At 41.5% G+C, this 26,821-nt stretch overlaps 2 protein-coding genes across 5 annotated transcripts in view; both read left to right on the top strand.

Annotated features, from left to right (window-relative positions):
- mtss1la (MTSS I-BAR domain containing 2a) overlaps positions 1-17,092 on the top strand; it is a 30,042-nt gene extending 12,950 nt beyond the window's left edge. Inside the window, exons 4-15 of one of the 3 annotated variants that reach the window (XM_088299130.1) lie at positions 9,415-9,499; positions 9,658-9,749; positions 9,864-9,938; positions 11,544-11,701; positions 11,820-11,927; positions 12,190-12,287; positions 12,935-13,067; positions 13,451-13,525; positions 13,702-13,857; positions 14,183-14,359; positions 14,898-15,063; positions 15,709-17,092. In XM_088299130.1, the coding sequence (XP_088155256.1) occupies positions 9,415-9,499; positions 9,658-9,749; positions 9,864-9,938; positions 11,544-11,701; positions 11,820-11,927; positions 12,190-12,287; positions 12,935-13,067; positions 13,451-13,525; positions 13,702-13,857; positions 14,183-14,359; positions 14,898-15,063; positions 15,709-16,493 (2,108 nt within the window). In that variant the 3' untranslated portion in view covers positions 16,494-17,092. The remainder of the gene's footprint in view (positions 1-9,414; positions 9,500-9,657; positions 9,750-9,863; positions 9,939-11,543; positions 11,702-11,819; positions 11,928-12,189; positions 12,288-12,934; positions 13,068-13,450; positions 13,526-13,701; positions 13,858-14,182; positions 14,360-14,897; positions 15,064-15,708) is intronic. The other 2 variants (XM_088299131.1, XM_088299132.1) reach the window with 2 other exon arrangements.
- A 7,725-nt stretch (positions 17,093-24,817) lies between these two features.
- Positions 24,818-26,821, top strand: part of LOC148335350 (neural-cadherin-like) — a 121,111-nt gene continuing 119,107 nt past the window's right edge. For both annotated transcript variants that reach the window (XM_088297611.1, XM_088297610.1), the window contains exon 1: positions 24,818-26,021. In XM_088297611.1, coding sequence (XP_088153737.1) covers positions 25,028-26,021 — 994 coding nt within the window. In that variant the 5' untranslated portion in view covers positions 24,818-25,027. The remainder of the gene's footprint in view (positions 26,022-26,821) is intronic.

The raw sequence follows: 26,821 nt of genomic DNA, 5'->3' as shown, positions 1-26,821 counted from the left end.
CATAATTGCATAATTAGAAAGGGAGACTATTAAATATTTTTTCCCCTTATTATAACTCCCATTATATTATAGACACCAACTAGGCCGCAGTGACATCAGCCATTGGATTGTAGGCCACGAGTGTTACGCCCCCATCCTAATTGAGTCTATTCTGGGAGAGTTACCACACCCAAACATGCATCCTGCAGTGGTGCAGAACACTCACAGAGGATGTGGTCGCTGTCTGCCAGAGCTTCTGCTTTTATGAATTATTATTAATATACAGTAATTGTGGTTTATTTTGTCAACGTAGGCACAAGTCACAACTCTGACGACAACTCACCTTAATATTATTAGAATAACATTTGATAGGCGATGTAACATACAGCATCTTCACGTGTTGATTGTATAGGTAGCTTTTTAAATGAATTAAATCAGTAAACATGAACTTTAACTTCAGTGTAATGTCTAATACAATGTTTTTGATTAACAAATAACTTCAGGCTTCATGGGAGAAACTCAAGAGGAAAATAGTCATCTTCTTTTCGATGACTGTATAGTTTGATGTTTTGACGCTATGAGTTGCTCCCTGTTGGCTATTCAAACTGAAGTTTTTTTTAAAAGCACGTCTTGGGCTTCACTGACTTTAGGAATCCTTTTATCAACAGTACCTTTGACATAGTCGTCTGAATTCAAGCACAAAAGACCCCACACACTCATACACGCGCACAAACGCAAACACACACCCTGCAAAGGGAACACATGGTTGCCAAAAAAAGCAAAAATTCACTCCAATAAGAGTTTCCCTATTTCAGTCCAAAGAGACACAAAGAAGCATTTTATGATTTCCCCCTACTGACTTATGCGGCTTTTTCGACCATTAATAACCTTATTTAGAGTGCCTCATCGGTTCATTTCCCTCAGAAATGTCCCAAATGCAAATTGCGTAATAGCAAACAGGTAATGGAAACACAGACATTTTGAACTCTAATATATGACAAAAAAAGTTGTTACGCTCACGAGGTGTGTTTTGAGACGCGTCGATATGGAAGTATATCGCAAAAGTGGAATGGAAACATTTTTCACATTTCCACAAAGTCGCGTCACACTCGTTTGCATGGGAAGTCATGTGACCATCATTGTCTTTTAATTCATGACCACGGACCAATATTAGAACCTGGACCGCCATAGCAGGAAGTGAAGCCACCAAAAGTTCCCTGAGTGCGCTTCGCTTGAAATGACCGTGTTATTCTAGGTAGACGCAACCAGTGAACGTAACAACACCTTGGAGGTTTGGCAAACAACTCTGGGCTTCCATCTTCTGTGAACGACGCTCTCGCTAGAACATTTCATGAGATTTTGAGAGATCTCGCAAGATGGGACGATACTTACAAGAATGAATTGTCTCGGAAGCCAAACATTCATCAATGGAAACAGCTCCAAGAACAAATTCAACTTTATCAATATTGTAGAAAAAACACTTTTATTTTGTGAAAAACTCGAATAGAAACCCTGTTCGTGTGTTGGTGTGTGTGTGTGTGTGTGTGGGTGTGTGCGCGTCTGTGTTGATGTGTCAAACTGACATGCTTCGGTGTCCCATGTTCACCGCTTCCTCTTGCCTGTGGAGTCCATTTATGGTTTATGATCATGGCTGTGTGTTTTTATGAAGACTCAAAAGGAAGTCAGATGGCAAGCTTTTTGGTGCTGTCACGTCGACGCATCTGTGTCTTAAGACCCGACTGAAGAATGATCACAGCTGGGTTTGATAAAAGACCATCAACCACAGAGCTAAAAATTGTGCTTGGAGGATTTGACCGTTTTTAAAGATAAAATTTGTTCATGTTTCAAACATATTTCCTTGGACATCAGTCTGAGGCCCACCCGAGGAGAGGTTATATTTTTAGGCTGGTCACCGGATTGGTTTCTGTGGTGACGCTTTTTATCCGTCCATATTAAACTGGTGTGGTGTACAAAAGACTTCCGCAGATTGCTGCTGTCTGTGTTTGGTGTTTTGCTGTTGCTATGTTTGATAACATATGTTTTTATGGACTTTACTTCCATTTTGGACATGGCTCAATTAGAGATAGGTCAAAGGGCAGCTCGTGGAAGCCTAATGTTCTGTCAGTGTATGGCATACCACGGTTCATCTTTTCAGCGAGTGGGGTGAGTCTTGTTAGTGTGGGGGTTGTGGTTGCAGTGGGATTTCCACAGCTCTTCGTATCCTGGCTCGCCGTAGGCGTTTCACTAATCCTCTTAGCCCAACTCTATAACACACAGACTCAGACTGGCCTTTCGTCCCTTCTGAGCGGCCACCCCCAGATTTAACAAAATTCACACACTGGGATCTTAAGGCACACTGCTTTGCAAGTTGGTGTTCTGCCTTTATTTTGACAAATGTGTGAGACACAGAGGTGATGGAGTGCTAATGGATACAAAATGTCCCTTAGGTTCATTGCAGTCGAGTGTTTTTATTCCTTATCCATCCCCGATGCATATAGAGCGGAGGCCTGCTACTAGATCAGTGTGTCAGTGAAGTAATAATCTGCTTGTACACTGTGCCTCTCTGGGCTGGCAGATGGGACGGATATCCCTACCCGCCATCTGGACAAGCTGGTATGGACGAGTTGCGACCCTGGCCTCGTGTAGAGCGAGATCAGCGGATTACTCTTCTCCACACCGTCCTATACACTGGAGCTATTTTTTGTGGGCATGTCAAATAATGCGTGTGTGCATGTGACCAAGATTGACATCCATCAAGCTTGGCATGTCATGTTTAAAGCCTAGGATGGGGATGAGTGCTGTATTGTCATGTAAGCACCACAGCTGGATAGCCACAGCCTATGTCGCTTTGACTTAATTTTGGGTGACCGCTTTCCTAAATGGAAAAACCTTCTCTACTCTCATGTCAATCTAATGCAACCCCCTACCCTGTTAAGCCCCATTTCCAAAAGGTCGAGTCCAGTTTAGTTTGCCGCAGTGTGGTTTGGATCAGTAAATCTTTATAATGTAGTGGGTCGGCTATTATCGTGCACAATGCAATTCTAGCGCATAGTGCCGTCTAGGTGTCGAGTTTTCTTTTTTATAATTTTTTCTTTGACTTACTCTGTTAGAAATGGGCGTTTGCGCCGACTTGGGAGTGAACACAGCCACCTTGAGTCGAAGTGGCTCCCCAGTGGAGAAGAGGCGCTTGGTCCGCATGGCAGAAGCATAACGGACTTGCTGGAGTATTTGTGGGAGTTCGGCACATGCAAAAAAACGTTTGGAACCGCAAGATCTCCAATCCACACATCTCCAGTTGGCCACTGGAAAATGAGAATTTGCAGACCGCCTTCTATTTCTTTGTATTTCGAACCTTGAAACTATATTAAAGATGAGGATAAGGATGATAATAATAATTGATTCAATTAATAGATGATTCAGAGGGTTCAATCCACACTGATGCCACACGTACAGAATCAACGGAGCACAGAATCTGTGTACAAATCCACCAAAATCGCGTTACACAACCTGCTGATCAACTTAGACCTAGGTTTAACTAGTCTAAAGTCTACTTTCTGTCATCAAATTGTCAAAAAAAAAAGACCTTTGTCCACCGGAATCAAATACCCAAACTTGTCCTGCACTAGCACGAAAATGAATGAAATGAGTATGATTGCACGTGTGCCTGTCTATGAAAAGAGGGCCCCGTGTCTCACTTGGACTCTCTTTGAGGTTTGGCACACGGGTATTATTACATTCAGAAAGCAAAGAGTTAAAAAAAAAGATTGGAATAGGAGAAAGGGGAGAATAATAATTGCAGAGAAAACACATCTTTAGGCTCGGCATAGCTTTCATTCTGAGGCTGAATACCAAACTAAGAAGACAAACATGAGACTTGTGGGGAACACTTTGTTCAGAAACATTTGCGCATGAACTCTGGATGGAAAGTGACATGAGTGTGAGAAGGCTGGAAGGGATGGCTGTGAATGAGAAAAGAAAACATTTCTTCCACAGATTATGGGAGAAAATAGCTCAGATCATTTTTCTGGTTGTTATTTTTTTAACTGTTTTGCGACTGCATTTTGTTCTTTGAGCTGATTGTTGATTGACCACCTTTCTGTCTGATGAAAGAGGGTCCTTTATCTACTGTGATCTAGCCGACACGTTCACAGTATGTCTGCCTCTGGCTAAATGGCAGAATTTGAAGTGATCACCCCTCTTCCCCTCTACAGTTTTAATCTGTCATCATCAGCACATTTTAGATCATTGTAACACTATACTTATTTGACGAACACTAATCAAACGTCAGCTGTTGTTTTTGTTCAAGCATTGCTGGTAATGTACTAATACCGGGACGCTACAGCACAATTTTAAATGTAATATACAGCATGCACGTGAGCAGTCATTGTCAGCACCTTGTGAAGAAGATTCACATTTGTTTGTGTGCTTTTTTTTTTCATTCTCTATCCCAACGAGAGGTATTTTGACTCAATCAGTTTACATTTATTCATAAAGTGCTTTAAAACACCAGACATGGGCTAAAGAGCTGTAAACAAGTACATTTAAATATACAAGGACGCACAGGAAGATAATCCTTATTTAATCCTAGGTTAAAAAGAGAAAAAAATGAAAGTGATTTTAAATAAAAAAAAAAAACATGAATTGAAAGGAGCCTCTCTAATGTCAAGTGACAGATTTGATGTGAAAGCCGCATCTTCAAAGCCATTTGTCATCATCAGCATGATTAATTCTTGGCCCACAATATTGAGAATTATAAACTATTATCGATAACCAAGTGTTACCTTCTGTCACAGTTGTGCTTTTCTTTTACGGTTGTTCCATTGTTCAGACATGACTGCCATTATTATATTAACGGCAAGTAAACAATCAATGAATCAAAGTGATATGCAGTCGGTGGGTAGCTTCTGGCATTTTCAGTTGTCCCAATACTTTTGCTGATATGGTGCATTTGTGTACATCTGGGTTCATTCTGTGACATAAAAAGGTCATTCAGTATATGTTTAAATGTCTGGGGATGTAGTGTGGTCAATCCCGTGTGGATACACGGCTCTTTAGATTTATTGCAGAGTATAGTAGCCCCCCTTTTCAACCTCATGAAAAACACATTTAGACAAGGGGCTGACTTTATTTTTAGAAACGTTTATGTTCCTTCACAGGAGGTTCCACCTACAAAATATGGCTCCCCCTTGTTCCCCCTTCTCTACATAATACTCTCCAGAACATGGTTACACCACATAACTGCACAACTGAAGTCTGTCTGCTTTTCAGAGTGCCTCAGGTCATGACTTGGGAGGTGGAAATTGCCATGCGTGCTCTCTGGCCCAGACAACAATAGGATGAGTGTGTTTGACTGCTCATGTGTGCACTAAAACAATCGTTGCGGAGGTGGTTTCCTCTGCCTTCCAATAATGTTGCCGCTCTTAAGAGAAGACAGATGCAAGGAAGTGACGCACAGGCTGGAGACAGTAAATATAGCACATAATTGTTCCCATTCTCTTGCTTTGGGATTAATAGGATTTCATTAAAACTAAAATGTTCTTGAATCTGCAAGTGGTGCATTAAATACTGTACCTTATATGTTAGAAACTCAAACGACATGATTCGAGTATGATTTCCTTGTATGAAGAAACAATGCATTGGGGTTTACTTGCTGTACACATTAATTGCCATAGAACTTTTGTAACATTGAAATAATTTCAATAGACCACTCAAATTTCAAGTATACTAACTGTAGTACATTAGACACGGTGAAATGAATACTATTTTGCCAATGTTATATGAATAATAATTTATGCCAATGGTTGTGTGTAATAATCGTAATCGTAATTGAATTTCAAATAATTGCACAGCCTGAGCTGCATGCATGTATGCATGCATCTTACTTTAGAGGCGGTATTATGCGCTGCACTTATTGGGATTCAAAGTCTGTGGACTGATAAACTATACCCCGCATGATCAAAATGTTTTAAAATAATATTTTTGTAGGATTTTCTACTAACAAGTACTTACGATGATGTATTTCTAATCTTGCACACAAGTAAAAAAAATATTTTCTTTAAAAACAAACACTAATACTAAAACTACCTCAAACTAAGCGTTTTTGAAAAAGCAAAAACTAATAAAAACTAATAGATGCCCTAAAACTAATTAGATAAAAAAAACAAACTCTAAACAAAATTAAAAATAACTATTATTATAATTACAAAACTGGCTGGTACTTACAAAATGGCAGGTGCAGTACATTTTTAGGGGTTTATGAATAAAGTCCCGGTTGTGCCTGTTGCACAAGTTAACCAAAAATCTCCTCTGCCTGATGACCAGTTAAAGCCAGTCCCTCAGTATCAGCGTGTGCCCTCTTTCATCCTCCTCTTGACTCCTCTCTCATCCCAGCCATTCCTTTCATCCCTCAGAGGCCGCTGCTGTGTGTCAGCCAATTGAAGTTGAGCAGCACTTTAATAGGGTGAGAAAGGCTAAAGGCAGCAAGCACGACTGTCTGTTCCAGCCACAGGCAGCTCGTCGGCCAAGGCGCCAGTGTGAGGAATCGCTCTTTCTCATGGATGATAGAAATTCCGGAGCTCAGCAGCACCTGAAAAGGGAAAATAAAAGACAACTGGACTTATGTGGAAGTCAACCAAGTCGACTGTTCTGTGCTTTCGCACTTTAAACCTTCCCCACACTTTGTATTGACAGAGGAGGTAGAACAAGTGAAAGTGGCCGACTCAGACTGCAGTGCAGAACTTGAAGTACTGATTGCAATTCCTTGTTTGATGCTCACTCCAAATCAGTAGTCCAATAAAATCTGAGGGAGAGATAGTTCACCATATTGAAGACATCAGGAATAAAGCGCTGTAGCTCCTGGCTCTTTGGCAGGGGAGCCTGCGATATAGCACGCCTATTAAAGGACTCCCCTTTCCCAGAGGAATTAGGGAAGATAATCAGAACCAGAGCTCTCTGAATGTTCAGACCACACTGAGCTGGACCTCAGTACTGGCGCTTTGCAATTTTCCCACCATGGGCTTCAACCTACTGTCAGCAATATTAAGCACTTTTTTGAGGTATAGGAAAGATGTTGGAAATTTGGATTTTGAACCATCAACCAATGTGCAGTTCCAATGAACGGCTATGTCAATATAGCAGATGTTGTCTGTGCTAATAAGGTGAATGACAAAGATGCACAACTTCCCTCCACTGTAGCCTGTGTTTGACTCCGTCCATTCACACGTGGGTGTTTGCTACGGTGTTGGCCCTGCTTCCTCTTGAGCCACAAGGGGCAAGATCCGCTAAATAATAACTTTCCCAGCTTCTCTGCACAACAAGTTATATTTTAACGGCAAGAAAGCCAAGCAAAATACAGGTCTCTGGCTTTTTGTTTTGACTCAACAAAATTCTCAAATTCTGTTCTCTCCTTGCGTGCGTGTGTTTGTCACATGCGAGGGAGCTGTGGGAGTGATTCATACTGTCACACTCCATCCGGTGGCGGCCAAAGGCCAGAAGGGCTCTCGGATAGGGCCAGGAAGCCTCTGGATCTCCCCAGGATGTAGCTGTCAGTTGATCCTCCTCAGGGAGGGAAAGGAAGAGAGGAGATGAGTTGAAGAGAATATGAGGGGAGGGGGGGTGCTGGAATGCGCAGGTGTGGGTGACACATTAAGGCTGGGTCGGGTGCTCACGGCTGCGTGGCATTGAATTTGCAAAGGTCTGTTAAAGAGATAAGAGTCCACATTTGCCTTGTTCTCCTGTGCCGTGTGATGAGCTATTTCACAGCTGTCCATGCTGTGTAATGTCAGCGAGAAAGATGCATGACCTGCGTCCACGTGTCTTGCATGTGCGCTCATCACACAGTCTGCTTTGCTTCAAGTTAATTTCCTTGTTACTAAGAGGTCAAGAGTTGGGAAATTTTACAAACGCAATAGCAAGGTCGCACGTGTACACTCCTTTAAACAATATCAAAAGGTCGTATTTAGGGACAGTACATCAGTTTTCTCAAAGATTCCGCTATTATTTTGTTTCCCCTTTTGCCATATTCAAAACCAGCCTTGTTAAGATGTAGTAAAGTGGTAATAACTGCAATCAAACGGAACATTAACTCCAACAATCACAAACATTTCAGTCAGTGATCAAACATCATTGGAGTGGAATCCACATCATCTTTGAACTTTAAAGTTTGTCAATGTGGTGGTCATTGACCCTTTGACGACGTTTGTGTCGTGACTACCAGAAAAAAAAGCATAGATCCTAGTGGAGAGCTATCTGGAGCGCTATGTAAGTTTTTAAGTTTATGGCCGGATTTTGCCGCGAGGTTTTTCGAGTCAGTTTCTGTCCCTCCAGCCTGCATGAATGGTGTTTAGGAAACAGAGAGAACAGGAAAGGCAGAGCAACCAAGGAAGAATAGAGGGATATCCCCTTACGTTCCCTCCTTTTTCCTCCGGGATAGAAGTGTTTGAGAACTTTGGGCCAAATGAGGGGTGGGGGGGTTGCTTAATTGCACCACCTGTCCATACAGAGGCGTGAACATCTGTATGGGGGACCCTGTGCACACACATTCAAGACCAAGCATGCCTTGGCTTGGCCTGCATGTGTTTTGAGAGACTTTAAGATTAGCAATGTGCGGCCCAGATTACAAGAGGATCAATGCTGCCACATATTGCACTAGCCAGTGAAGCATCAGTGAGACACTGGCCCGTCTGAGCTTTAGGGCTTCAGACTCCATTTAATTACACTTCAGCAGAGAGGAAAAGTACAGTAAGAAATTCTCACAAGCTGTCATTTACACTGTGGTGCGGATCACATCTGCAATCTTAGTATATCAGGGGTCAATGCATATTTCATCAGGAAGTCAATACATGATAGCTTTTCTTTGTGGACAGTGTCATATTTGCTTTCACCACATAAATGTGACATTTATGGTGTCTGGTTTTACAATTGCTACCTTGTGGGAGCAGGAGAAAGCCGTCTTGTGAAGGGAAAATCGCTCTGACTTACGTTATATCCCAGCTTTTGAAATTGCGTTCCTCATGTGTCAGACTGTATATCATCAGCATTTGTCAAACTAGGAAGTTCAATCTGCTATTTGTTACTGCCATTATTTTTGAAGTAACAAAATTCAGTCAGAGCCCTAAAGCTAAATACATTCTGTTGTGGGATGCCGGGCATCCTCCAGTTTACACAGATACATTCTCAGTATTGCTTGTTTGCAAAAAAAAATAATTATTAACCGGATTTCAATTAAGATTATGTAATTCTTGATTTTCAAATACAGAGAAAAATAAGAAAAAGAACAACAATTTTCTTTAAACACCCATTGTTCAGGCTGGCCCTACTTTTGAATTAAGTGTCACAAAAAAAGTCAAAAGTTTTGGAAGACTGAGGTTCTGAGGGACTTAGATTCACCCATCCATTTTTGTAAACTGAATGTTTTTTTTTCTATTTCTTTTGAAGGTGCTACCAGGGACATTGGCTCTGCGTTGACCAGGATGTGCATGCGACACCGCAGCATTGAGACCAAATTACGCCACTTTACCAAGTACGTGTCATGTGAATGTTGTTTGTTGTACCTTGAAGGGGATTAGCAACCATTCCATCTCATTTGGCCTTCATCTCTCCCTGAGTGTGTCCCTACAAGACAGATAAAGCAATTTACAACACGTCCTTCAATTCCTGAGTGTCATCTTATCACTATAGTGCTCTAATGGAAGGCCTCGTCACACCACTCCAGGACAGAATAGAGGAATGGAAGAAGACTGCCAATCAATTGGACAAGGACCATGCCAAAGGTGACTGACATGAAAGCATATTTAAAGACTTTCACAAAATTATGATAAAAAAAAACCAAGAACTATTTTAGACATTCATGACTTATCTTTATGTGTGACTTTCTTGCTCAACAGAATACAAGCGGTCCCGCCAAGAAATCAAACGAAAGTCATTAGATACTATCAAACTTCAGAAAAAGGCCAGAAAAGGTGAGAATCCCTCAATCTGAATTTGACTTTGTGAATTGAGTTGAACTAGCGCCATCTTGGGTTACATGTGGGTATTACAACAGCAAGCGGGCCATTGGAGGAAAAACTGACACATTTTCAAGCTTTGCTCTCCTTGTCAGCTGCTTCTCTTTGATGAGAAAAGAGTTCTTCTATTAATGGCTGTAAAATAACTCTTCTTTGTACCAGTCTTTTTACATCATTGGTACAACTTTTTCAAACTCAATGTGTCCTGATTTGAAGACGCTCACATTGCCTGTTTTTCTCCCCCCCCCCACTGCTTTACACCCACACCCCTTAATCCCTCCATGGGTTCTTTCTGGCTATACAACACACACCCCCCTCCCCACACCCCGACTTCAGAGCTTCTCGGTATGTCTGATGATCTTCGTTTCTAACCACTGCATGTGTGTCATCCATTATAATACTGTCTGTCAGACATAATTTGTAACGTTTATGTTAAGCATGAACTTCATCATCTCATTCCATGCAAGTGCGTGTGTACTGGAGCGTATCCCCAGTGACTTTGGGCGAGGGTTAGGGTACACCCCTGAACTGGTCGCTAGTCAATCACAGTAATTAAGAAATGTCGTTTCAAAAGTATATCTTTATGCTGCGATATCAGCAGAAATGGAACATCTCTGTGTTGGCTGTTCGGCACAAAATGGCTTTGTAGGAAATAAGTCAACAATCGTATGTAAAGGCTAAGAACAGAATGTACCCTGTGCACATGATTTTTTATCCCAAACAGTAATAAAGGTATAATGATACAGTAGTACAATTATGTATGATTTCCTATGGGAAAATGAATACGAACTTGGCCCTGCGGCAAATTTTGTTTGACCTCAGAAGTTGGACTATGTGATAATAATTGGTCAGTCTAAACAATGGTATTCTCATTGGTCACAACATTCGGTACACCTGTAAGGTGTAATATAGTAAAACCTGCACAACCTAAATCTGTCTAAGAAAAAACAGTGGTTCACAAATAATTAAGGCAATCAGTGTCAAGCGTATTGACACTGCCATCAATAAATCTTAAGACAACAACAACAATTTGATCATTACTCACAAGGATTATAATATATTTCTGAAGGAATCTTTCTATTCAAATGCATGAAACTGGCTGTCCATGTCTGTTGTAAATCAACCAGCTGGCATCGCACCCGTCTACAAAACATCCTTCTTCCAGTCTTCATTGCTTCTGTTCATCTATCATTGTGTCAAAGTAGAATGTACTGTGCAGTGTGCCCTTGATTAACACTTTTCTAATGGAATTCATTCAAGGGTTTTCAAGTCATCACCAGTAGCTCTGCGTCAAGTCATTATCTCTGACATGCTTCATTGTCCTCCCATTGCCATGTACATGAACCCATCAAATAAATAAACAGTTTCTCATTATGTTTTCTAATCATCTTTCATTTTTGACTCTCCCCTTCTTTGCTGCACCGTTGACACTCTTATCTCCCCTCTCCATAATTTCCCATCTTGTTCTATTCCTCCTTCTTTCTTGCCTCTTTCCTCAACCTCCCCATCCTTCCTCTCTCCCTCTGTCTCTGTATACATGATTGCCTAAACCCATCTCAGGGCGAGGAAACCTGCGCCCACAGCTGGACAGTGCCATGCAGGACGTTAGCGACCTGTACTTGCTCATGGAGGAGACGGAGAAGCAGGCCGTGCGCAGAGCACTTTTGGAAGAGAGAGGACGCTATTGTGCGTTCATCAACTTGCTGCAGCCTGTTGTGGTGAGCAACATTTAACACTGTGCACAAGAATGAACATTCTTTCGTTTTCTGGACCGCTTATGCTATGTTTAATTTTGTTTTGGGTTGGTGTAAAATCAGCTCTATTTTTCTGTTGCAGAATGTTGAGATTTCCATGCTGGGAGAGACGACACACTTACAGGCCATTGTTGATGATCTCACACTGCTCACTGAAGATCCACACAAACTTCCTCCAGCCAGTGAGCAGGTATCAGAAATGAAATCCTTTAAATATTCAGACCAAGATGGTCATCTGTCAGTATGTCATATGTCAGTGTTGTACTTTTACACTGACAGAAATTCTTCAAAACATTAAGAGTTGATAAGCTAATTTTAACAGACTGGTTGGTCACACACACTCACTGGCCACAAAATTACTTACGCAGTCAACACTACATTAATGTATTATTCTTTCAGGCAGATTTTTTTTGCTCCCAATTCTGAGAACAACATTGTTTGTGTTGCCACAGGTGATCCGGGACCTTAAAGGTTCTGACTTTACCTGGTCCTATCAAACACCTCCCTCCTCCCCCAGCAGTGTCAGCTCCAGAAAGAGCAGCATGTGCAGGTATGAATCGAAACGCAAGCTCGCACATACCCCCAAGCGATGTGTTGAATATTGACAATGTTTACATGTAGTGAATAAACTTTTTAAATGCAAATATTGGTTGTATTCAGGTTTTTGAAAGGCAAGTAAATAGCCTTATGCTGGTTTTTAAAATTCTGAATATCATGTCTAGGTAACTAGGTTTCTGACCTGAATACGTATACGCCGATTGCATGCTCAACCGCAAGGAATATTGGTCTTTGTAGGACAGGAATTGCTTTCATGCGCGGTGTCTGGTGCACAGTCCACCAGAAATAAACAAGTAGTGATAAACAAAACATGGCTAAAGATAGTAAGTCGTAAGTAAGTAGTAGTAAGCTAGTAAGTATGACATCACACTTTTGGTGCGAGGTGGAAGGAAGCGGAAGAACAAGCGGAGATGACGTATAATTGCTTGACGTTGTCCGTGCGTCGCCATTTCAATTAGGGTTATCACGTGATGTAAACGCGGTATTCCGCATGACGCAGAAATCAGAATTTGGACCGCACCCGAATATTGACTGCATATAAACGTGGTGGTGGTGAAGAGATGGTCTGAAGTCGAAAGGAAAAACAGAATGCAAAAACACAAGCGAGTCATTTTCTTATGTTAAACATCCTGTCAACAGTCTCCTCCAGATGCCCTCTGCAGGGGCCCATCGACTCAGCAGCGTCTCCTCTCACGACTCAGGATTTGTCTCCCAGGATGCCAACACTCACTCCAAGCCTCCTTCTCCAATGCCATCTGACATCACCAGCCAGGTAGCAGTAATTCCATCACTAAATATTTACTGCCTTGTCAATCTGTGATAAGAGCATCAAGTTTGCTCATTGCTCTTCGACGCAAATACAGATTATTGGTTGTGAACGTTGACGTTATTTGTGTCGCAGTGAGACATTCATATTGCAATATAACCGATTCCAGCAAGCCACCATAGCAAGAGATGCAAATTTCTTCTTGGAATAAATGATTTTACACCTCCTGCGTCTGGTCTGTTGATGTTCTCAGAGATGCCTCCCTTCTCCTGCAACTCATCAACAGTCCTCTCCAATTTGTCCTTTCTGCTCTCATCTCCAACACCTTTGTTTCTGTCACTCAATTTATTTTTGTGCCCCACTGTTTCCTGTTCCATCTTCCTTCCCAGAAATCAACAAGCTCGGCCTCCTCTGAGGCTTCAGAAACCTGCCAGTCTGTCAGCGAGTGCAACTCCCCCACTGCGGTTAGTAGTGCATGCGAGTTGGCAATCAGCCAACACTCCTTGATAACCCAGTCACAAATATATACAGTGCAGTCATTGTTAGCTGAAGTTTAAAGAGGTCCACAGGCGGCCTCAGTGCAATTGGACTATTTGTGGATGGTGAGCACTCTGACTCAGACTTGTGTGTCATTCTGCAGTTTGGCTCATGCTCATCCTTCGGCACCTTCCGCCCTGCTTTCTCTCACACTGGCACCATCAGGCCTCTGTCTGTCATACTTCCTGCGTCCCCCACATTTAACCACTCCCCCGGATCCAGCACCCCCTCACCTTCATCAAAGGTTCCTAGCTGGAAGGTTTGTTTTCATTTGCAGTTTTACTTTTTGGGTTCACTTTTGACTGGGTTGCTGCTTTGCTTCTTGTGTTGCACATGTTTAGATTAACCTCGCAGTCACTTTTCCGTTGCTCATCAGGCTCAGTTTTCTCATCTTTTTCCTCATAAAGATGTGGTAAACTGAGGTGGCTCGCTCATTAAACAACAACTGGCTCAGTACTCATTGTAGTCTGCCCATATCTATCTCGACATTGAACTGATTCGTGAGCCAAATCAGAAGCTCTAATCAAAAATTGTGGAATGCTACGTGCTGGGTGGGTGTTTTATTGTTGCATGTGCTGCTCCAGGAGTGGGCCAAATCAAGTCACTGCGAACCGTCGTTGGCCAGCACTCTGCAGCGAAGGAGAGAGTCTCTGGATAAAATCAGAGACGTAGAAGCTCCGGCCAGTCCGAAGGGGTCTTCTGGGATCCAAGGAGATGATGGACACCGAGCAAGAATTGGCCCAGGAATGGTTACATCAAAGGTATGAAATCTTGTAGACCACAAAAGCACACGAGCACTCGTTGAGTGCAGACCATGATCAATAGTTAACTCCAAAATCAATAAGTTAACAGCTATAATCTAAGATCTTAATAGAAGAGGAGAATGAGTTTTATCTTGATCTATTCTAGAATATGTTCAGCATGGTCTGCATCCAAGGAAACTAAAAGTTTTGCAACCCTACACGACCACAGAAAATTACAACTTGATCTATGAATATTTAACTATCCGAACATGTGAAACACATTTTCTATTTTTGTCAATGTTTAATCAAGCATAAACTATTAATTCTTTTCCTTTGAAATTCAATCCAAAGCAGCAACATTTCCGAATCTAGAAAATCTAGAAAATTTATTCAACAAAGAAATCGAATTAGAAGTAACTGGTGGTTTTGCATTTCATTATTGTGTGTTATATTTCTGCTAGGTACCCAACACAAGTCAATCAAAACAGGACCCATGATGGTAAACATAAAGATGTACAATTGTACATATTGGCTACTTGCGTGTGTTGTTCTACAGCATGGTGAGCCTCTGTCGCCAGCAGCCAGTACGCTGGCAATGGTGTTGACCAGAGGCCTGAGCATGGAGCAGCAGAAAAGCAGCAGAGACTCGCTGCAGTATTCCAGTGGCTACAGCACCCAGACCAACACCCCCTCGTGCTCGGAGGATACCATCCCATCCCAAGGTAAAACGTCACTCACGGTCACTTATATACACTACTCGCATAAAGTTAGGGTCAATGGGCTTTCGATTGAAATATCAGTTTTTAATACGTTTTGTCCAGCTCGCCATTCTCTAACAAGGAGTTGAATAGCAAAATTCTTGACGTTTGACATGTGAATCGACTTATATATATTTTTTTTAAATGACAATTGCTATTCAAACAGTTATCTTTAGATTCTGACATCATGCGACCAAGACAGCACTTATTGATCGACGGTACCTCACCACTGGGAGGCCTTAAACAGGATGCACTCGGATGGGAGTGGCCATCGGGAGATTACAGCAGTGATTCCGAGACTCGAGAAGAGCCACAGAATGACATTGATGTGGATGTCGTTGGAAATGTATTGGTCGATTTGGGGCTCTGTTGTGAATTTTGCTGTTTCCTTGTAAGAGAAGAGCAAGTTGTGCAAAAAGAACTGAAACATTGAACAGCTGGACAAGCGCATTCAAACGTTTAGAGAAGATCAAATGAAATTCGCCTGCGGGGTTATTGATTCATCCTGACATTTCACCCAAAACTACAGTTTCCCCATACATTTTTGGAGTACAATTATCTATTGTGTAAAACACTTAAAAACTGAGTTTGAGTTCCTATCATCCCTAGGTTCTGATTATGAGTGCTACTCTCTGAATGGGGATGCAGACACTGAGGTCCAAACAGAATTTGACAAGTCTTCCACCATCCCGCGCCACAGTAACATCGCCCAAAGCTACCGCCGCATGATTCAAACCAAAAGGCCTGCCAGCACAGCAGGCCTTCCCGCAGGTAAGAGCCTGCAGGGTACTTCCAACGGTGCCGGGGTAAGCAACGCCGGAACAATTGCCTCTGGAACAGCTACTATTCGACGGACACCATCCTCCAAGACTGGGGTGAGGCGCACACCTTCCACATCTGGCCCCATTCCCATACGACCCCCCATTGTGCCGGTGAAAACTCCCACTGTGCCCGACTCACCGGGGTACGCCAGCCCATCGCAGCATGGCACCGGTCGTGAAGAGCTGCTCTATCCAGACGATCCATATGCTAGTGAATACATCAGGGCTTCTCCTCAGCAAAGGAGCCTCCCTGACACAGCTTGGGCTTGTGGAGCTGCAGACAGGACTTCTTACACCCAACAGGCCCTAAGCCTGGAGGAGGACTCAATGCTAGCCGCCAACCGCCACAGTCTGGTGGAGAAGATAGGAGAGCTGGCGGCCGGCGCCCATGCCCTCGGTGAGGGTCAGTTCCCCTTCCCCAGCTCTTCATTAAGCGATTCAACTCAGTGTGCACTCCAGGAGCCATCTTCTGAAGCCCGAGGAGGCGTGGACATGTTGGTTACTATACGTCGAGGCGTTAAGCTCCGCAAGACAGTTACTGATGATAGGTCAGCCCCAAGGATCCTGCGGTAGCTGAAGAAGGAATCTTTAAGAAGAAATACGACAGCTTTCATGTAATACACCAACTACGGCACAAAATACAAAGAGGACGTAATATGTAAATGAAGATCATTTGATGCAAGGAGTGAGTCTTTGACAACATCATTTATTTCATGTCAAGTATGTGTTACGTACGTATGTTTCAAGTTTTTTTTCGTAATATATATATATTTGGTTTGATTTTCTTTTTTTTTTTGTCTGAGCCTTGTGACTGTTGATTTCTGCTTCCTCTCCCCCCTCTGTCCTTTAGTTCCTTTTGCCCCGGTTATCACAATTTTTTACTGAAGCAAGTAAAGGTCTGTGTCTCTATTTCCTCTTTCTCTTATGATTAATATAAAATTCTTTTCTTCCTCAACAATTGCACCTGTCATTGGAAAATGATAGTGGAAGAGCTCTGTGAGCCTCTCCGTGTTTCCTATCTTTACTGTACAAGCACCATTATTACTGTTATGTTTCATAAGCTGAGCAGCAGCTGGGTGATTCATGTATAGTAGGAGCAATATGGCAGTAGTTTTTATCGCTGCATTGTGCTGTCAATATATTCTGCTATTAAACAAGCTTTTTACTGTTAACTGTGTTATTGTCTTTGATGCAAACTGCAAAATCCATATACACAAAGAAAAATGATCAATCACGGGCAGATATTGCAAAAAAAAATGCACATAGTTATTTTTCTTGATTTAAAATTTACTGCTACAGTGTTGGCAATAACATTTTATTCATTCAATTTTTTGATTTTTTTTTTTTTGAGGTGATTGAGGTGAAAGGCATTCAGATTTTCTTAATTCCTGAGCTAAATTAAAAGTTCTGCCTATACAATGATAACAATGGACCATTTGAGTGAGACTACAAAGGCGTTATTAAACACTTTTGTAGGTTGTCCAGTAGAAATTTAGCACTCGAATAAATTTGTAATACAGTATGTAATGTAGTGTGGGCTACTAAAGAGCATTTGCACCACTGAGAAGAAAAAAACACAATAATAATAATGATAATTGCTACATAAGTAAAAATACGTCTAGCTTTGTTTTTGTTTCAAGTGTTAAATGACCACACACTTAAAAAACTCAAACATGAAGCCTCCAGTGAAGCTAAATTCAATCGCATGTGTTTGCTGCAGTCCTTCAAAAATGCAGATGAGGGCGCTGGAGATCCTTGACTCGCTGGCCATAATAAAGCAAATGATGGAGGATTATTTTTTACAAGGCCGCTTCTTTGCTCCAGGGAAGACGTTTGGCAGGTGTGCGAGACAGTTGATGCAAGGAAGAACAGGGGAGGAGATGTATACCTTCCTGGAACGACACCCGCGCTGCTGTCAATACAAAACTGCTGAAGTGTGACAGCATGCAGAAATCATCAGATGTACACCAAGAAACCTCTGCACGATGATGTTCACGCAAGCTGTCAAGAGGGAATACTTTCAAAATAACAGCCTAACCTATATAAAGAAGAAACGGCTCCGATTTGAAAACGTCAACCGACAACATAACGATATTCGTGAATGGAGTTTGTTGAAGGAGCAAAACTCGCTCAAATTGTGTTCTATGACTCCCAATTGGCCCCTCGCGGCTGAAGCCATATTAGGTTGCCACTGTTAATAAAAACTACTGTTGTTATTTCGCTGAAAAGACTTTTAGCACTTTTACGCCAGGATCCCTGTATGAAGTAATAGGAGCTTCTCAAAGAATGAACTTCCATGCAGAGGATAGCCTCCGTGTCGTGAATTGGAACTCACAGAGGTTTGATTTACATTTTGCAGCATTTTTTTTTCCTGATGGGCTTGCTTTTTTGCTTTCATTGCATTGTTGACGGTTCTGACACCATGATGCAGATGTATTGTCGAGAGTAGCACTCAGAGATAGATGGACCCGCTAAAAGAAAATTTATAATTGTGTTCTTACCGATGAAATCTGGTTGTAGCACTTCTCCCAGACTTATTGGTACAGCAGTAGTGTGGCATATTCGCCGTAGAGACAGAAAATAATGTGAAAACTAGATGATATAAATACAATTGCAATGTATTTTATCTTGGAAAGTGGCAACTTAAGGTGGCCGCCAAGTGGCTTGTTATGATTCTCCTTGTATGGACACCCAAATTTACAGAATTTCAACATTTCAAACACGCTATAATGCTCCTCCCTGCTCAAACACTCAAAGGGAATCTATTTTAATCCCAGCAACATTAACTCATCCCTGACAATTGTCTGCGAAGAAATATCACGCTAAATGAGACGCAGGCAGTTGGAACCATGGTTTAACTAAAGCTAATGAGGGGAATGTGTTAGGTCGCTTTTGTGAACGATGTCGGCAATGCTGCAGGTCCACCACACTACTGTGGCCGAGAACATTCCCTTCTGACTATACTGTATTTCTAATCTCCCTTTTCAAAGTTATTATCCTTGAACCCAAAGTGCTACTTGGTTTTGAAAGAAAGGACTAGCTGGAAATGATATTTGATTTGCAACAATTTGGTCACATTTTCAAGTGACCCTGAACATGTATTTTTCTGTCAACATAGCACAATGCATTCATACAATCTCACTTATTCATTTCATTTCCAGTTTTATTTTGACTTTATTTAGAGTGTTCAGTCAAACAAAATACAGTGTTGAGTCTTTTGAACATGCCATTTGAAATAAGTATCGATATATAGACACAATAATGTGGTAGTCTGGCTTGGATGTTGTTTTTGTGCAAGGTTGGACAATTTCAGAACATCTTGCTTCACTGGATGATTATTTGGGCAAGTAAATTATGAACCTGGATGCATACATTGCTCCATAATTCATAATGGTGCTGTTTTCGACTCCAGCAGTTTAAATACGGCGGTGGGTGGTAGAAGCCTTAGGGGGATCACAGATCAAATCTAATTAGCCGTACCTAATACATTGGAGATGTCTTTATATTTATCTAGCTCCTTAACTGCTTTTTGCCTGAGGATCTGATGAGAGATGTCCTAAGGGACTCATCTACGCAAGAACACTACAATGAACACTTCAGTGTGGATGCTCTTGTCAGCATTTTGATGGCACCAGAAATGACTCCTTGCAGGGGAATGCGTGGTTGACTCTTTCAAATAGCCTCTGTTATCTGTCTTTAGAATTACTTCAAACAAGAAAAGCAAAGCTGGATACTTTTTCATGTCATTTAAAGGTTCCTACCCTTCACCAATAAACATTTATGACAACCTCGCATTGATTTTTGTTGAGGTATTTTCTTTTCAGTGTATTTTAGGTCCACCCGTCGATTTGGGTGGACCATAGGGGGCTGTGGCCACCCACCAAAATGCTTGTGCCCCTTCACTTAAGACATGGATCTCTATTTTAAAATGAAAAAAAATGTCATTATTTTAGTGTATCATACTAGCTATTATAGTTATTTGGATTTAGGGACTACTAGTGTCGTGCAGGTGCACACGGCTATATGTTGCACGTGTCATGAATACGTCAATGTTGACATGCTAGCCTCACAGAACCTTTGAGATTTTTATGTGGCATTATGTAATTGCATGATATGTCTGTAGGTATATATTGGTAAATACGTATAACAATCTTATATTGGATATGGCCATCGTATTAGCCACAAAATCTGTTAATTCTATTGGTAAAATGATGTCAGAATGGCCTAATCCAATCAATGGTGGTGGTTCTTAATCCCATGAGTTCAGACTTTGAATGTAAAACTGTTGATACATTTCCAAGCAGCAAGTGAATGAGGCATCTTTACAGATCACGTCACTTTGTCACGTCCAACATTCGTGCAACATTGACATGATTTAGTTTGACTCAGTGTTTACGTAGGCATACTTTATGTTGTAATATATACTTGCTAGCGGTTAAGGGCGCCATTCAAGACTATCGACTGCAAGCAGCAGTGCTGTGCGAAAGCTATACGGTAGCTATTGGATCATCAAAAATAAAATATATGTCTGTACGATGATGATAATAATAACAATTGGGACAGGTCTGATTCTAGGCCCAGTACTTTGGCAAGGAAATTTCTTTTAAGATGATGTCATCTTCTGATTAAAATGGCTTCCACATTTTTTTTTCATCTTGATTTCTACATGTTTTGGTGCAGATGTCTTACTGAATTAAAACAACGTGGTTGTTACATAACTGCACCCTCAACCCTTATGTCTAAAAAGAGGGCAGGATGTAATGTTTTTACAAACACTACAACTTGGTCTTGAATTGTTTGTCTTGATTTGAGTGAAGCGAATGGATGAGGTCAATTATTCGTTAAGATATCAGGAAGCTTTTTTATGTTTATAGGCTGCTCTCACCAGTATATTCGCCTTTTGCCCTCTGGCTCTTTGTTATCTGTTAGAAAAGACAGATGATGAGACTGTTTTATGTTTTCCGTCTTAAGAAAAAGAAAATCATTAAGGCTTTGTGGTTCATGCGTGCATGTTGGTCTTTCAACTCTGATGGCTCTCAAGTACAACCCTGATACTCTGGTCAAGCCTTGTGATTGAATTAGACTCTTGTTACTGCTGAGATAGAAAAATAAAATATGGACACGATCTGAATCACATTCATTGAATAGTTCAAAGAAAAGTTCGAGAGTAGCGGATTCCACACTAATGGTGATACGTTCCTGCAATTTGCAATTAGTATGATAGCACGGTTGAGACCTTGTGGTCATTTTCCATCAATTGGGCCGCTGTCATATTTCACCGAGTGGTATTTGCAGTTATTTTCTTCCACAGGCCAGCGCTTGTAAAAACACCAATGAGGGTGAGATGGATAATGTGTTGTGGTGACATTCCACACAGCTTGTGCCATGTAAAAAAAAGTGCAGTGATGTACCAATATGAGTTTTGTGCTCCAGCTGCCGCCTGTGATGCAGAAATATCGAGGGGCTCACTTCTGGTTATTGCCTTGAAAATAACAATTTGCTGCTGATAGTGGATTCTACTAAAATTGTGTTGATGGATTGCACTTTTACATTGATACAGAGTTTTCAGCCAACTCTTTGATAAATATTCAAGCAGAGTACAGATGAAGTAGAACTTAGTATGGGATTGACGTGCTTACATATGCTATATAACACTCCACTATCGAAGCATATAAATATTGATCTGGGTATGTCAAGTAAGTAGGCAGAATATGTCAGACTCAGACGTGCCTCTGTGATTTGCAACCCAACATCCCCTCATGTGCTCTGATTTGGTCCGTGTAATATTTACACTTACTATATATATATATATATATATATAGATATATGAGACCCATTGATGACCCATTGATGCGGTGCTTCAGGCAGTATTGGGCTCAAGTAGATGTACAGTAACTGTGCACTGAATATAGCATAGACTCTGAGGAGAAAGTCTTATGATACACCCTTTAATCAATTGGGCTCAGTGTGAGATTTAAATCTGTCTTGGTAGGAAGAGTGAAGATTTAAGTTCAATCTCCCCGCCAAGACATTTTGCTCCCGGCTTTATGAATTGGGGGAAGGCACTGCAACCTTGCAAATCTTCCCCAAACAAATGGACAAAAAATCCAACATACAGTCTTGAATATGTTGAAGGAAAGGAATAGAATTCATATTTGTTTCATTCCCCCTAGTTCATATATATATATATATATATATATATATATATATATATATATATATATATATATATATATATATATATATATATATATATATATATATATTTGAGTAGGAACTTTATAATTTTAGGAGCAGTGTTTTGGTACGTGAAGAAATATTTTCTTTTCAAGAATAATAATCTCACAATATAGTCTGATACATTGTCTTGTGTGTTGAGCAGGGCAATTTCACACACAATTATAGATTAATGTCAGTTGAAATTTAGTATTAACATAAGATATAATGTAATGTAATGAACATCTCTTGTGCAGATCTCAGAAGTCAAAATCTGAACTCAGGACTAAATTGTGATAATGACAAATAACATCAGTATATATTCAGTGGTAAATAATCAATATAATATATTGCTGTACTTTCCATCTAGCTATTTTTGTAGCATTATTTATAATTATAATTTTCTCTCCACAGACTTATTAAATTGACGGCTATTTTGCTGTTCAATGTTCGATTCACTCCGCTTTCAAGCAGTTCCAGCCAGAGTCTTGTGAAAAGTATATTGATCACCCAAGATTAATTCCAGTTTTTTACAATTACATGTCTATTTTAGCTCAACAGTTCCCATGGCTTCTCCGCCTTCTGTTAATTACTCCTTATCATCGCTTTGTGAGAATAATACTTGTCAGAAGTGTAGCAAATTCACCGCCAGGGTGGTGATGATCACTGACTCAAGTGATAAGTCCACACCCAATGTGTTTGGCCTCACTAGCATAAGGTGACCATATTTTGATTTTCACAAAAAGGGCTCTCGGCCTGACCTCGAAATACTGGAATCATACCCAACGATGCCATACATGATAACTCTATTTTTTTTTTGCGTGTGTTTTTCGGTCCAATTGAGCTTTGAGATCTCCGACCAGCACCTTTATTAGATATTGAAATGTATACGCGTGAGTTTCCTACTGTGTCACCTTTTACGTGGGTTGTCACTGTAATCATTACGCACCGCTCGGTCCAGTGACTTTTATCACTGCGGTGAAAGTGATAAAAAGTATTGCTTGCTTATTCAACATGGGCTTCATTCCATCCAATTTCAGCAGCAAACTACGGCACTCATGCTTGTAACTGAGCGCATCTGCTCCAAACACTTGTCCTAACTGCCGCTACCTTCTTTTCCGGGTTCCCAAGAATATACGCAGCTATCTACATGACGTTATTCAGAGGAGTCTATGAAATGCTTATTTCTTCATGTATATGAATAAAGAAAATTATGAAGTCAAGTTTGCTGAAATTCTTCATGTGTGTCATCTTCCTCTTTAACCTCAAATCAATGAATGTCTTCCCTCACTACATCTATCAACCTTCTCCTTCGTCCTCCTCTTACTCTCCTGCCTGGCGACTCCTTCTTCATCACCCGTCTTCCAATATCCATGCTATCGTTCCTCTGGATGTGTCCAAACCATCGAAGTCCGTGCTCTCTAACTTTGCCGCCAAAACAGCTAACCTTGACTGTTCCTCTGATGAGCTCATTTCTAAAGAGAACCTCAGCATCTTCATTTCGACCACCTCCAGCTCTGCTTCCTGTTGTCTCTTCTGTGGCCAGCTTCACAACGATCGAAACGTTCCTCTTCATCCTATTCACGCAACAGACTTAAGGGCGCTATGGTGTATTTTAATTGGAGAAGAAGATTTTGTTTGGTGATTTATGATTATATTAGTATTATACTTTTTGTACAACACATTATGACTGGAACTGTTGTGAAGGCAACAGATAAATAAAGTTGAGTTTAGTTGACTCCTTACCTCTGTCAGCATGCAGTCACAATGTTTTCATGGCAAAATCGTATTATTGTTTCCCCCCCCACCCTTTTTGTTAATCTTGTCGCGTTTGACTGCTTGGCCATGCATGGATTTGTATGCCTTTTTATAACAGAACATTATTTATTGCACCAGAGGCGTTTAATATGTTCTCCCCGTGGTTATTTGGATTTTGATGGATATTTATTGAAAAGGCAATCGGACAGAACAATGTTTTGGAGAGTCTTTGAGTCCAAATAAGATGCACAGTCCAGAAACATAATTCTAATAATAATGACACAACCCTTATGCAGTGTAAACAAAATAATGTTTTCCGGCAAAAATAATCTAGTTTTTCTGTTCTTTCATGTTACAAGTGATTTGCACCTTATTTTTGTAAACCCACAGTATACAGAGTAATGTCTACTTTCTTCCATATATTCTTGACATTTGTTAGTGATGCAGATGAACCAAACTGTTAATGTGTAGGCCACAATGAAGGTCTTTTTCAGCCTTCTTCACTTTTTAATCCATCGCTTGTATGTTCAAAAGATTGAACATCGACTATTGAAGAGCAAGGTGCAGCGAACCAAATTTAGGGCAGTGTTGGAAATACAGACAGCTCTATACAAGAACATATGTGCTTGCTGTACTTGCTCATCTGTGACAGCCTGAGTGATTTTTCCCTCTGTCGTGAACATTTTAATCTCAGAGCAGATTTGTGACCCGAGTGCCTATAGCGAGGCTTTTTTCTTTATTTTTCTTTCTTTTTTATTTACTACTTATGCACTGGCGAGGAGAATGGGGCTGTTGACCATCATGCAGGGTGGGGCACGCAGAAGACGCCCCCTCTTGAAGCCCCCTCCCCCGCTCCTCCCCCCCCCCCCCCTCCCGCTTGGCGCTGTCCGGCGCTGCGCGTTCTGAAAGCTGTATGAGCACAGCCAACAGCCTGCAGCGCTGTGGACCGTCTGCACAGCGCCGTGCTCCGTGGGGCCAACACACGAACCCCTCAGCATGCCAACGCTTTAAATTCAAGGTATCTCCAGGAAGGATTAGATCTAAATATGAGGGGATTTTTTTTTTCCTTATCTTAATTTTCTGTCCACTCCCTGAAGCTCTTGGAGGCAGCTTTTATATAACTTGCCACCAACATGATTTGGGCTGTTTTCGTGCTCCTGTGTTGCCTTTTGACGCCAGCAGCTGGACACGAAACACCGGAACGACTGCCTTTCTTCCACGGCCATATTTTTGAGAACTCACCCACGGCTTCGAAAGTGAACGGACTGAGCATCCCTGTGAAGCGCATCAACGCGCAAAAATGGTGCCCAGAGATGGGAATGCACCTCAAAGTGTACGGCAACGGCAGCCAGGATTTCCGCGCTTTTTCGCACCACAAGCGGGGGAATATATTGTTAAAAAGTTCCAGGATGCTGGACCGGGAGGAGCGCGCAGAATATCTACTGAGAGTCGCGTTGTGCTGCCACACCTGCGCGCCTGACTCTGTGCTTGTGGACGTAGCTTCGGTAAAAGTGAACGTTTTGGACGCAAACGACAACGAGCCGACTTTCTGTCAACCAGAAGCCGTGCATATAACTTTAGACGACACCACGGGTATTCGGAGTGTTGTTTACAGGCTGAAAGCTGTTGACGCAGACAGTGGCAAGAACGCAGACTTGACGTACACGTCACTGCCCCAAAATGGCACTTTTTACGTCGTCCCCAAGACTGGCGAACTTTTGCTGCTCGACTCCATTCTGGGGTTGCAATCCGCAGTTGAAGTGTCTGTTTTTGCCACAGATCACGGATGGCCGCCACTGAGCAGCAAATGCGTGGTGATCACCTTTACCCCGCGCAGGTGGCAGCAGAACTCGGGTCGAGAGAGGGCCAAGCGCGCACCTAGGGCGTCACTTTACCCGGCGGTCTTAGTCTCCCTCAACGTGTCTGAAGATGCCAGCATCGGCTCGGTGATAACGAGCCTGAGTCCCAACAGGTTCCAGTCAGCCAGTTTTGATCTCATCTACCCGGATTCACAGAGCTCCTCCGTGTCCGTGGGTCGTGACAGTGGAGATATCACCATCACCAGAAGGCTTGATAGGGAATCAGAACCTGTCGTGGAACTCACTGTTAAGATTCAGGACAAACGAGGTATGTAAATATTGCACTAACACTAATGCCTATTGAAGATACATCATAAAATATGAGAGCATTATTTGCATTGTGGTGCTGTTGGATGATTTCCTGTGCTAACTGTGCATATCATGAGGATTCCTGAGGAATCCCTGGTGTGCCCATCACATCAAACCGAGCTGTCAATGCAGCAAGGTGTCATTCCACAGGTGTACCTTCAACTATAACCTCATTGGTTCAGGTTCTATTCACAGGCAGACTTCAATAAGATATAATACAAGAGAAGTAAAAAAAATGTTTGATCTTTACAAAGATAGTAAGGCTCAGTTTTGATGAACATAATAATTTTAAATAATGCAATATTGAGCTCAGAGTTTTAGTCTCTTCCTGTTTAGTCTTTTCAAATCAAACAAAATTGTATTTGTGTACCACTTTTCATACATGAAAAATGCAACACAAAGTGCTAATCAGAGATAAAAACAGTCAATCAAAAGAAAAAAACGAAACAAATGACAAATACCAATCCGATCCCCTCAAGTAGGCATACACTTATGAGCATCTTTTCATGTTCTTCTAGTCCTTACGGGTATGCTCGCTTCCTGCCATATTACAGAAAAATGTGTAACAACTCAAAATTGACCATTGGTGTGAATGTGAGTGTGACCTTTTTTTATATGTCCTGTGATTGATTATCGAGCAGTCCAGGTTGTACTCCACCTCTTGCCCAAAGTTAGCCACAAGTGATGTGGAACATGACATGTGTTTATTAGTGTGGCTGTTGTTTGCAGTTCTGTTGGAGCAGAACAGGTGTCACCAAC

The sequence above is a fragment of the Idiotropiscis lumnitzeri genome, chromosome 6 (genome assembly GCF_059441095.1).
Source record: "Idiotropiscis lumnitzeri isolate Australia: NSW breed Sydney's pygmy pipehorse chromosome 6, RoL_Ilum_1.0, whole genome shotgun sequence".
Classification (NCBI taxonomy): domain Eukaryota; kingdom Metazoa; phylum Chordata; class Actinopteri; order Syngnathiformes; family Syngnathidae; genus Idiotropiscis; species Idiotropiscis lumnitzeri.
The sequence above is the reverse complement of the archived record's forward strand: the minus strand, read 5'-3'. Positions and strand labels throughout refer to the sequence as shown.